At 39.6% G+C, this 12,904-nt stretch overlaps 2 protein-coding genes across 3 annotated transcripts in view; one reads left to right on the forward strand and one right to left on the reverse strand.

The window, feature by feature from the left end:
• The first annotated feature begins 1,575 nt into the window (after window positions 1–1,575).
• bcl2l10 (BCL2 like 10) lies at window positions 1,576–5,525 on the forward strand. Its single transcript, XM_076078040.1, has 3 exons — window positions 1,576–1,686; window positions 2,705–3,163; window positions 4,567–5,525. Exons 2-3 carry the CDS (start codon window positions 2,708–2,710, stop codon window positions 4,687–4,689), a joined length of 579 nt encoding a protein of 192 aa, XP_075934155.1. The 5' UTR covers window positions 1,576–1,686; window positions 2,705–2,707; the 3' UTR covers window positions 4,690–5,525.
• A 1,876-nt stretch (window positions 5,526–7,401) lies between these two features.
• Window positions 7,402–12,904, reverse strand: part of trpm7 (transient receptor potential cation channel, subfamily M, member 7) — a 38,354-nt gene continuing 32,851 nt past the window's right edge. For both annotated transcript variants that reach the window (XM_076078036.1, XM_076078035.1), the window contains exons 39-43: window positions 12,531–12,637; window positions 10,237–12,276; window positions 9,719–9,813; window positions 9,432–9,508; window positions 7,402–8,540 (exon numbers count right to left, since the gene is read on the reverse strand). In XM_076078036.1, coding sequence (XP_075934151.1) covers window positions 12,161–12,276; window positions 12,531–12,637 — 223 coding nt within the window. In that variant the 3' untranslated portion in view covers window positions 7,402–8,540; window positions 9,432–9,508; window positions 9,719–9,813; window positions 10,237–12,160. The remainder of the gene's footprint in view (window positions 8,541–9,431; window positions 9,509–9,718; window positions 9,814–10,236; window positions 12,277–12,530; window positions 12,638–12,904) is intronic.

Consider the following 12,904-nt stretch of genomic DNA (forward strand, 5'->3'; position numbering starts at 1 on the left):
GTGTGTGTGTGTTGAAGACAATATTCTCAGAAAGATATGGCAAGAAAAACTGTTTATTCAATAAACAATAAAAGAAACATCTAGATTGGCTCAGGGGAAACTGTAGCATGCTGACAAACACTTTGCTTGCCCTGTCTACCACCAGGGGGCATCACACTTCATCACTATTGTAACAGCAATGCCTGGATGTCCTTCCTATGAACAGTCCTGTTGTAGTGTTTTTTTTTTTTTTTTAAGAGTTCACTTGCATTATTTAGGAAAACATATCCTGAAAGAACAGTACATCTCTATCATGTGCTAATGATTAGAAACATCTAGGCACCAAAGTGACCTGTCAATAACAGCACAAGAGGTTGTGAGGCTGCTGCCAGCATCCTCATTCCTTCCAAACGTGTCATCTGGAAATGTATAGGTGATAGCTTTATCTATTCATTTTTTATATATTTAAATTCCAGCCTGGTTTAAAGGTTTTCTGGAATTCAACGAGGGAAACACCCAGAAGAAGAGACAGGAAGAGAAAGGGACTGATAGACGAGAGGACAGAGGGGTATTACCATGCAGAGGAAGTACCCAAAAATATCACCAGCCAAGCCACATTACCTAAACTGCTTGCTTTGTCTGCCATTAATTTGATTAGAACTCAAAGCATTTTTCACTTCCTCATGAAGATCACTGAACTGTTCTCTGTGTGTAGTTTACAAATATCACACACTGAGAGTTAGAGAAGTGAGACTGTTTGGTGATGAATGAAACCAGAAACCTGAGATCACGAGCCTGCTGAGACCTATATTTAGTTTAGATAGGTCAAAAGAAGATGACAGCTATGAATTTACATAAAGGTGTTAAGTTCTGCAGTAATGAAAGTCAATTAATATTGTTACATCATCTCAGACTGGGACTGTCTCTTTGTGTTACAAAACATATTTTAGGCGTCTTTGAGTACCTTTTTAAAGCGCTATACAAATAAAATGTATTATTATTATTATTTCTACAAAGAAATCAGCCAATGATACACTTCCAAAACTGTAGGATGTGATAACCGTTAATTTTTCAGGGATTATGATAAATGTAGGCTATATCCTATATTATTTTCAGCATTATTCAATTTGCTGATTATTTTCAGGAGTAATCAATGAATTGTTTAGGTCTATATAATGTAATAAATAGAGACATAAATACTCAATTTACTTTCGTAGAAGGCAAATAGTCACATTTGAGGGGTTTGCTTAAATGATGACCTCAACTCATAATCGATTGTCTAAACGTTACTTTTGATTGTTTCCTATAGGCTACTGCAATTGTTATTTACTTAGATTGTAATTTTATTTTAGACACCTTTCTGTTGAAAGCAGAGAGACTCTATCAATACAACTTCATATTAGACCTTGATAAACAGCTGAATGCATTTAAAAGCAAGTTAATTCATTTCAACAACTGACTCGTGTTTGTTTTCTACATGATACCTGGTAACCATAACGTATTTAATTGGGTGTTTTTTTTCACTTTACTGTCGGTTCCATCACTGCGTTATGAAGGGACTTTCTTGGGTTTTTCTGCGGGCAGCAGATACAAGAAACGGGGGCGGAGTCACAGAATAAATGTGCAGCTGAAGGGAAGCTGTGAAAGTATCGAGGTTCTCCTTCCGCTGTCCGTGTGTGTTGAGAGCAGTCTGATATCGCTGGGAGGGTAAGCTTTTTGTTTCTTTTTACGCACGGAAAATGTCATTTCACCTACTTACACACATGTCCATTTGGAAATGTAAAACGTTGACCACACCGAGGTGCTCGTTTAATGACATTAAACGGCGGTTTAATGCGCTGATGTGGCGGCGCTAGCTCATCGTTGAATGTGGTCCTTTGTGTCCTCCATTGCTCTGGTGACAGATCAACGGTTAGTTAGCGGAGAAAAGGCAGCCGGCGAGCCAACTGCCAGTCCACCAGTTAAAAACCGTTAACACGCGGATAATAACCGTTATGTAGCTCTCGCACTACAGTGCTGTTTATATCGTGTAAATAGTCGATTAACTTAACTCGGCGTTGGCTGTATTTAGCCTCCAGCATCTAGCATTCACACTAGTCGTGTCTTCTCCGTTCATAACGCTAGCGTTGCTGTTCGCTGCCTAGTTATCGTTAAACGCTTTGCTAAAGCTGATGCTAACTGTGAACTAACGTCGTTCGTTGCACGACGTGCTGCTTGAATGTAACGTTGACGGCAATTGTTCTAAAAGCTTTAGCAGTTTATTATTTAATTATTCAAACAATTTAATTAAACGGCAACATTTTTAATTAGCAACTAATTGTTTATGTAGTTTTTCCTAGTAACAAATTACAAAACGCATTCCAACTGTTTACATTTATTTTAAAAAATTGAATATAGTTAAATTGAATATAGTTTTTATTTTTATTTTTTTTTAACTGTTTGTTCAACAAGGAATCTTAACATGTCATATTGGGGTTTAAAAATGAGCATTTTCACAGTTGTCAGAAGTTTTGTAGACCCACCAATAATGAAGTAATAGGCATATAAATTGATAATGTAAGTAGTTGCAGCCCTGAGCTGGTTACTCCTTGTTTCCGTCACATCAACAGACCATATTTGTGGTTTTCAGCAGCAGTACGGACTGCACGTCTCGCACGTCAGCAGACTCGCTTAGTTCATAAATTAAGGGAACTGTCTTTTTTTTTTTTTTCTTCCCCGTCATCAGAAAATGTCGTGCGGGCTGTGGAAAGAGACCTTGGCTCTGGCAGAGGACTACCTGTACCTGTGCCGCACAAGCCCACGGCCAGCCCCTCCACCTCCCAGCGAGTCAGCCGCTGCCATGAGGCGGCTGGCCCAGGACATGGAGATGCAGCACCAGGCTCGCTTCCACTCCCTCGCTCAGACCTTCCTGAAACAGTGCGGGCCGGACCCCTGCTCCAGCCTCAGGAAGGTGATGGAGGAGCTGGTGGGAGATGGACACTTGAACTGGGGGAGGGTTGTTTCCCTTTTCACCTTTACTGGGGTGCTGGCCAGGCAGCTGCTGGAGCAGAATGGCACGAAGCTGGGGCTGGACCCTGGGCAGGAGCCGGGACAGGAGCCCGGACACTGCAGGGGACTGGCAGAGACCATAGCTGATTACCTGGGAGAGGAGAAGAAAGACTGGCTGCTGGAGAACGACGGATGGGTAGGTTTAAAACATGTCTGCTTCTAAACGGACACTGCAGAGCTGAGTCAACACAAATATCGTAGATAAGAGAAGTGTTTTCATGGTATCCAGGGCAGTGAGTTTAAAACGGATCTGTAAAGAATCCCAGGATGTCGTGAAAAGGAAAGTGATGATTTTAAACTTGTGGCGTTGGAAATCACCTAGTTTGATAGGATCATGTTTGCTTCCTGCGTGGGTTTGTATTCAGATCAGTGTGTAAACGTGGCTTAGTTTAGATGCAGCCTCATGTGGCTGCTGTGATTATATGAGTAGTGGAGTAGCAATGGGCCAGATTGTGAGGAATGTAGTGTTCAAGAAAACAACCAGTGCAAATCCAGAGCCATGATCAAACAGTGTTGGGCTTTAGATCATTGGAGTGTTTTTGTATTGGTTAAACAAAAGCGGTGTTGTCGGGCCAAATTTGGACTATATAGTTGTTTAGCTACTGGAAATCCAAAGGACAAAGATCATTTTAAACCGGCTCGTTGTGGCTTATTTAACTGGAACAACTTGTAAGGGATGGACTAAGGCCCCAGAAGCCTCACCAAACCGAACACAACTAAAGTTGAATGTCTGCCTTTGTCAATGGGTTCGCCCTGGCCCCCACACACACACACACACACACACACACACACACACACACACCCACCCCTCCTTTCTTCAGCTGGCAGCTGGTTTCAACAGACACGTAACCTGCTCAGCCAGATGGACTTTGAAGTAACAGTCAAAGCTTCTGTGTGTTGAATTTGGCATCAGCCATATTGAGAGCTAGTGTGGTATGACTAGAAAAACAAGCAGCTGCAAAGCAGAGAAACACCTGGAGCTGAGAGCAGGTGCACTCGCTGGTCGAGTCTGTGTGGCTGCAGCTATAGGACATGAAGGAGAAACACACACACAGCTGGTGACTGAACACAATCTGACCCTTTTTTATTGTCTCGCTAATGGAGCAGAAGAAGCAAAGATTGGTTCATTATTGGTGTTACAAATGAAATGATTTCTGTATAAACAGCTGGAGAATTGGCTGTTTTTTCTCTGACTTCGGGTTGAGACTTATTTTCTTACTTTGAAGAACCTCTGTGCTGTCAGGGTATTTGGAAAGTTGCAGACATCAGCAGCACCCCGAGTGCAAATTGTTTTGTGTTTGTGGAGAAACACGGGGCTGTCAGAGACACCGACATATTTCCCCAAAAAATCTTGTCTAATTGCCACCAGCCGTCAGCTAAGCCACTGTTAGTTAGAAGACATCTTGGCAGCTAATACTTTCGCTTTTGTTTTGTAAAAACTTACAGCGTATGCAGAAAAACTGAGAGTAGCAAGTAAATATTCTATCTTACTAGTAAACAAGAAGTTTCTCAACATTTCTTATGTTCTCTCTCTCGTAGGAGGGGTTCTGCAAGTTCTCCCGCAGTGCCAGAGAAGTGGGCCAGGACTCGTCCATGAAGACGGCGCTGTTTGCTGCTGCCGGTGTGGGCCTGGCTGGACTCACCTTCCTCCTGGTGCGCTAGCTAGCCTTCGACGTCTACAACAAACCCTCATCCATGTTCTCATTTCATCTGGCACAAGTAGACATTTTAGTTCCAACAGCAATGCTGCAACAACAGGCTTTATCTGTAGTGAATTCAGGGTTGTATCTCAAGTCATCAACTGAATGTTTGCACCCCCCCCCACACACACACACACACACACACACACACACACACACACACACATACATTAATACTGGTGTTTTGTCACTCATTCCTTAAGATTGTAAAAATGATCTCAATGCCTTCTACAATGTTGCAGTAAGTGACGTCAGCTTGCATATCAGACAGTTGAGTTACAGAAGCACGGGTTTCTGGATAGAATCTTCTCGCTCTTTGTATTTTTATCTGTGCAGCTAAAAGACTCCTTTTCAATTTCCCCACAGCTTTTGATTTTGAAATTGTCGGCTGCCTTTTTTTTTTTTTTTTTTTTTTCATGAGTTTACCTTGAGTTGTGTACGTGGTATAGAGCCATTCTAGTGTACAATGTATAAATTAATATATTATATTTATATGAAATGAAACTGTAAGCAGTGGCCCATTTTTTCTAACTGATCCACAGCTAATTCAGTTATTTCATTGTTTTCTGTCCTGATTTACAGCGCTTCAGACAACACGACGGTGCTAAATGTTGTGAAATGTTTCTCATATCAAACAAGACGGGGACCAATCTGACTTTAAACATATTGCTAATGGAACAAACTGTTGCTATGGCATTTCCCCCCCCCCACACACACAAATCCCTTAAACATTATATTTTTACATTGTTTCGGTCTATTTATTTGTCACTGTTTTTATAATAAAATCAAAAAAAAGAAGCAATTATTGAGATTTTTTTTTGTGATCGTCTACTTTCTTTTTTCAGTGTGGTCCAGCGGGGGTGATGTCACCTTTTACATTGTTTTCCTCTAAATGTCTACGCAGCAGCTCAGGGGTGTGTAGAGGAATATAAATATATATATTTATATACAGACATATTGTCATAAATAAGATATGTTCTGCTGTCTGCCTCGGTGCTCTTCTGACCATCAGTGCTTAAGTTACGCAAAGTGCCGCATGAGCAATATATTGTGAGGCAAAAATGTATTCCTAACTGAGTTAGGAGAAACTCCTAAAAACAAAGACTGGGTGTGCAAGTCCTAACCTCTTCAATTAGTTTTGATAATTAAGCTGTGCTGGGAACTTATATTCTGTCTACAGGCCACCTCTACATTAGAAACTTGGTCATTAAGCTACTTTTACAATTTTGTGCAGAGTACATTTATTCAAGAAACTTACTTCAATCATTTTCAAGTAATTCTACTACACTGGATTGCCACTATATGCATATACCTTATACTTCTATAGCTTAAAAATATATATAGTATCAAACAAAAGCATAATTCAAAACGTGTTTGTTACTTTGGTAACATAATGTAACTGCTAGAATATTTTTAAATGTACCAGGGATACCGTTTAGAACATATTGGCATTGAAAGTATCAACATAATCTACTATGAATCGAACATTAATAGCTATTTCTAGTAGATAATGAGATCGTTGAAGTTGCAGTTTATAGACTAGACTGAAAGCTTTGTATCCCCCCCCAGAAATACAAGATGTTTAACTAACAGAAGATAAAGTCACTTGTCTCTTACAAATGAGGCCTGTGTGTGTGTGTGCGTCCGCCATGACACTGCATCGAGGTCATTGTGCCTGCATCTTTCTGACCTCTCAAACACAGACAAAGAGCCCATGTGTTGGCCTTTCATTCATTTGGAGCACTAAAACTGAGCATTTACCCTAGTAGACACATGCGCACGCACGCACGCGCACACACACACACACACAGTATTACGGTCACAACACACAGTCACATTGTTTGCGAGAAAGAGAACCACAACAACTTCTGATGTGGGGATCTGTGTTTCCTGTTGATAGTTTGTACTCTACCAGTGAAACTCAAATAGAGTGTTGCAAACAGCAGACACATCTGCTGTTATTATCGTTGTCTGTTTAGGATATGGATTATACGGTGCAAAGATTACACGGAGAGCACTCCGCTGTAGCTGATTTAGAACTTAATCTAGAGGGTTTAAAAAGTCAAAGTTTAGAGCCGCAATATATGTGCTTTTTATTGTTTTCACTGTCAACAAATCCTGTGAAAAGACTAAACCAGCAGCGGATTGACACCATAAGTATAGTTTTTTTCTGAGCCGCTGGGGGATGACCCCAAAAGAGTGATGAGGAACTCTGTGACCTCGAGGCTGAGCATCACAACAACAGACAGCTGGTCCAGATATCAGACATTACTGCTCAATGTTCTCAAACAGGAGAGTGGAGATGTGATAAAAGGAAGCCTGGTAGTCACAATCACTGAAAAAAACAAACATGAAACATTCCGATTACATTATCAAGTCTCCACAGATGGTAAACAAGTACACTTATTCCCGTACTATACTAAAGTGCAATGAATTTGAAATTACATTTTATATTACTACATTTCAGAGGCAAATATTGTACTTTTCACTCAGTTTATTTTATTTGACACCTAAAGTTACTACTTACTTTGCAGAATACAAAAAAACCGTTAATGAGAATATAAAATATAAACCAGACATTTCTGATAATGAAATAGTTAAAACAGCATCAGTCAGCAATGATCACCACACAAAAGACATTTAAAATTGACGCTCAATGATGATTTCACAATACTTATTTTTCAAAGATATTTTATTGCACTTCAGGAAATTATGTTTTGTTGGAATTGATTACAAATTAGAGAACAGCATTATAACAATACTGTAAGTTGTTTTTAAAAAGGTTCAACTATATGCTCCAAGTCAAATTAAATATCACATATTTAACATTTGTCATTGGTTTAATGTTCATCTTAGCTGGTAACATGCTAGAATAACAGAGATGGCAGTGCTCTTTATTACAAAACATCATCCAGGTAATAGTCCATGTATATATTTGAAAAAGTTGAGCATATGAGGGCAGTATGAATATAAAATATATTTGATGTGATAGAAGGCAGATTTTGTTGCCATGAGAGAGCCCGGCAAGCTGATTTCCCTTTTCCATTCTTTATGCTAAGCTAACAAGCTGCTGGTGCTAGCTTCATATTCACCATACAACCATGAGTGTGGTACCAATCTTCTCATCTATCCAACACTTGGGCAAAAAAAAGAGAATAAGCATATTTCCACAAATACCAAACTATTCCTTTAAATGTGTGCCCAATCAGGGGACCTGAAACATTTTGAATTATCGAAACCGAGAAAAGCTGAATATGAAAATTATATTTTTGGCTCGATAAAGATTCCCGAGTAATGCAGCAGTAGAGACGATTTATTTACGATTAAATATCAGACGGACATGACGAGAGCAGTTCCTCAGGCTCCAGTCAGCTGAAAAGCTTCTAGACTTTCATCGCGTACACACTGCAAGACTTTTAGTGTGCACATTCATAAACAGAAGTGCAGATCAGTGCCTGGCTCCTCAGAGTTGCCCTCGTCATCTTCTCGTCTTTGTCCGTATTCACAGTGAAGACATACGGTCTGATCTTCTCATGGCTGACGGCGACACTTTAAGGTTTTGATTTTGGTCCAAAATTACATTTTTGAAAATGTCTTAATGTCATATTTTAATGTTTGAATCCCCTTTAGTATTCCGATTAGCAGCCGTGAGCGAATGTGTCCTGAACCATGAAAAGAAACAAACCGTTGTTCTTTCAGTGTGAATACAGCTGACGTTTCAACCTCCATCTTCTAATGATAGCTGGATTGATGTTGCGCCCCTTTTCCTCCTTGGTGGCCATTCTTAATGCAGTTCTTCACCTTCTCCGCCACCTGGTCACATGAAACACAAAAACATTTTTTACGACTTATTTTTAACAATGCAACTCTGGTCCAACTGATGGATGCATTGCCATGACATTTCCCCATCACTTTGGTAATCCTCATCTAGCGCCATCATCAATACTTTGGTTTACAACTAAATGAGCTTCAGCTGGACATTAAATAACATCAAACTGTTTATTTTGGAATATGAAATAAAGTTGATTTGAATGAAACTTAGTCAAATGCTGATGTATATTATATTAATGTGTATCCCATCAGTAACCAGAAAGGTGACCAAAGAGTCTTGATCCTGGTATTCCCCCTGTAGTTTTCTGCAAACGACAGGCCACCGAAACAGAAGCTAAACTATAGATCATCTTATGCCAAATCGGACCAGGCACATTAAGTGTGGAGGGTGAGTCACACAAGGTGAAAACAATACAAGCATCGCAGTCGTGCCTGGTAATTACGTCAGGTTCCTCTAGTCTAAAGTGGGTGTGGAGCCCAAACCACAACAAGTTGCAGTAGCCTGTAACGCACTGCTTTGAGGAAGCAGTCAGGTGTAACATGGCTTGTGAAAGTATTGTCCGACTGCTTTAAGTTTTTGCACCAAAAAAAACAAAAACGTTTTTCTACATTGTTTTTGTTTGTTGAGCTGAATGTTATTATGACGGTAACCCTAAGTTACGATATGAACAGTTAATTATCAATTACAGGAAAATGTTGTTGAGCACCAAAATATCGAAAGTCTAAAAATGTGTTTTCATCAGCAAATTACCAGCAGTCCCTTCAAATTAACTTCAGCAGGTTTTTTTTTATACCATACTTTAAATAAGATGTCACCTTTCACTTTAAAAAAAAAAAGAAGATAGTAGATATCTATCTCACTAACACACTAACCTCTTTAGGATCAGGAAACTTTCCCTTCTGAAGCTTGGAGAAGATCAGCTGACCATTCACCATCACCTCAAAGCTTCCTGTGTGTGGTGGGGGGGGGGGGATGCATCAGTGTCAATTCATTATAATGTAGTTCAGTATTTACACATGATCAGCATCAATATGTTAATACGGAGTTGACATATAAACAACCCATGTATTCTTTTGACCTATAACAAGATATAACTGAACTGGAACAACTGGGTTTTTTTTTTTTGAGGAGAAAGAAAGAAAAAGCAGCTTCATGTTACCTGACCGCCCGACTTGTCCAGTCACATTTACACCAGGAATCCTCTCGAGCTCACCGGCTAGTGCCCTGTAGCGGGCTAAGTAACCTCATCCGCCACTGGAACACAAAATAAAACACACTAACTCTTAAACACATGAAGGACTTACGCACGGGTCAAAGTCAAAATCTATAGAATTTGAAGCTAGAGTTCAATGCAAATACAAGTAGGCAATTTTTAGCCAACATGAATTAATATATCTACCTATATATATATATATATATATATATATATATATATAATATATCTACCCGGATATAGTTATACATGGAGCTTCTTCGGAAAACTAACTTTATAAACTGGAAAATGAAGCTGTCGGCATACGGATATGTGGTATACGGATATATTACGCAACTGCAACAGGAACTACGCCCCAACTTCAAATTAGAAATGAATCTACAACCCAACTTTAACGAGTTAATTGCAGTCCGTCCTAACCACAGGCGTTATCAGCACAGTATGACGTTGTAAATGAAACTTACCAATATTCAACAGACACCGTAGCCATGGTTCTGCGGCTGATTTGTATCGGCTGAGGCTGGAGGTGATGCAGAGCTGAACAAAGCGTCAGTCCGAAGATGAACGGAATAAAGTGCAAGTCATGCTTGTTGGGACTATTATACAAGTACACACACACCCAGTGGGAGGGTAAACCAGTCCGTACAGTCTATGAATCATACTTGGCTACCAAATTCAAGTTTATTTCCTGTTCCCTCTCTCACACAGTATGAAGCAAGCCAACTCTGAAATGTCAAATAAAGAGGATGTTCTCTGAAGTCTTCAGTGCAAAATTCACAGTTAATCTGCTGCAGCTCAGCAAGGAAACACTGTGGAGGAAGAAGCCATGTACACATGGACACGTTTGTGTTGTGTAAAGATGCACTTGAACAATGTGAACCTGTCCTTAAAATAAAAAAGTGACTGTACAAATGCAAAATTCATGCCAACAGATAACCAGCACAGTGTCCTCAGCTCAACCGCCACTATCTCACAGGTGAGCGGCCGATCGGTTTGCTCCGAGGCAGCTGAACAGAAGTCGTTGTGTGTGGATTCAAATAGCAGCAGCTGCTGTCCGACTGAAGAATCCGAGGCCTCTGTTCAAACACCAGACTCATTGTCTCCTTCTGCAGGCAGACGGGCAACAATCCTCCAGCCCCCCCCTTCATCGACAGGACTGCTCTGGTGATGATGGACTCAATGAGATGGCAACATTTTGAATTAATATCTGCTTAATAATAGCGATAGCCAGGTTTTTATATCTGGACCAACAGCCCAAATATCCAAAATAAGTGACAAAGAAAAGCAGGAAAGCTCACATTTGGGCCCAAATGATGTTTGTTATAAGGACTTCAAAATAACCCAAAATACTGAAATTTAAACTGAACATTTGGAATAGTTTGTAAAGTGTTTCTTCTTCATAGCGCACTACTAAACATCCATTAGCTTTACACAGAATATTGGCCATGCATTGAAACACACTAATTCTTTCAAGACGTGAGCAATGTTGCTAAAGCTTTTTTACATTTTTATTTGTTTAAAATGATGTCCAGTACAAAATGTATACAGCAATACCCTTACATCTGTCAGTTCCCCTGAATAAAATATTTTAATCTGTTCAGCTCATGCCAGATAACAGTATCTATAAGATACACTAGATTGTAATTTGCTCATACGTTAGTTGATGACAACGATATAGCAATAGTACCTTTGTAACAATAAAAACTATCTGCAGTATTTTGGTGGACACACTTTCAATACAATAAAATGACATACATCGTTCTGTAAAAGTTGCATTGCAATCTGCCCATATTTTTACAAGATTTTCAAATTCATGTAGATCTGTTCATTAACTAAAGCAATAAAAGGTTGTGATACAAGTCTTTACACATTTATAAAAATGATCTGGTGACAAACTGCATTGTTGCAGTGACTGAGTCTCAGCAGGCTGTCCTTCCTGAAGCTGCTGTAACAGATGTACAATGCACTTAGATTTCATCTTTTTTCTTTTTTTTGTTAAAACAAGGCAACTTCTCAAACTTTGTAATAAATAATAAACCCTCTGCAATGATACTGTACCTGTCGAGAGATATATATATATATATATATATATAAAAACTTGTACAAAATATGTTTAAAACATCTTTTCCTCCTTTATGTACTAAAAAACAAAAAAGGTTTAGATGGTTGAATTGTGTTCGACAGCATTTTGGCGGAATCAACAAAAACATGACAGTCTGCATGCGTGCACTAGTTTCCATGGAAATAAGGGATGTGATTCTTCCAGTTGATTGGGTGCGCCTCTCTGCTCCTTGGCTTTGACGAAAATCAACAAGAACAGTGTCGCCTCGTGATGATCATTCACTCTCTCACTCTCTCACTCTCTCTCTCTCGCTCGCTTCTAACCGATCACAGCATCTGCCTCATTGATTGGCGGGACTCTTTCACGCCGCCGCCCCCCGAGTTGGGAGGGTCGTCCTGTGGGAACGTCACCTTATCTGGTGTGTAATCATTCCGCTTCAGATCTGGAGGAAGAAGGAAAGAAGTCAACATGTTACAACAGATTAGAATTTATATCATCTTAGATTTGTGTTTGTAATTTAGGAGATGAAAAAGAAATGGAGGAAACGTTCTCTGTGCTAAAGTCAAGACGTGTCTGAGCATGATTTTGAACTTCTGAAGGAGATCTTTAAAATCACCCAAAAGCAGTCTTGAAGGTTGAAGATTTCGAGCACATTTGTGATGTCATTTAGTTTATGATTAGGTCAATATGCCTCACCAGGAAGTTTGAGTTTCCGACAGCAGGAGTTGCAGTGGTGTTTTGCTCTGAAGTTCCTAATGGCATCATCCCCGAGGTTGGCAGGTCCAAATATCATATCATAGGATCTGCAAGAGTCACACCGAGGTCAATAAGTGCAACAGTACTCAAAGAAGCTGCTGGTAACTTTGAAATGTTATTCAATATTGTAAGGCTGCTATTAACATATTGTTCATTAATCTGGAGGTTATTTCCTCTATTAATTGTTTAAAATGTCAGCCATTTTCACTATTTTCTGTCACAGAATTTCTAGTTGCCTATGTTTAAATTACTTTTTTTGTTGTTTGACCAAGCAACAGTCAAATCCAAAGAAATTCTACGGAATGTCTGAACAA

This window comes from Anarhichas minor, unplaced genomic scaffold (genome assembly GCF_050575085.1).
Source record: "Anarhichas minor isolate MPS153535 unplaced genomic scaffold, ASM5057508v1 ptg000062l, whole genome shotgun sequence".
Classification (NCBI taxonomy): domain Eukaryota; kingdom Metazoa; phylum Chordata; class Actinopteri; order Perciformes; family Anarhichadidae; genus Anarhichas; species Anarhichas minor.

What these genes read in the sequence shown, in the direction of transcription:
- bcl2l10 (XM_076078040.1), top strand. Translation starts at nt 2,708, where the DNA reads ATGTCGTGCGGGCTGTGGAAAGAGACCTTGGCTCTGGCAGAGGACTAC. An exon ending in TGCTGGAGAACGACGGATGG is followed by an intron (nt 3,164 to 4,566) that starts GTAGGTTTAAAA and finishes TCTCTCTCGTAG; the next exon opens with GAGGGGTTCTGCAAGTTCTC.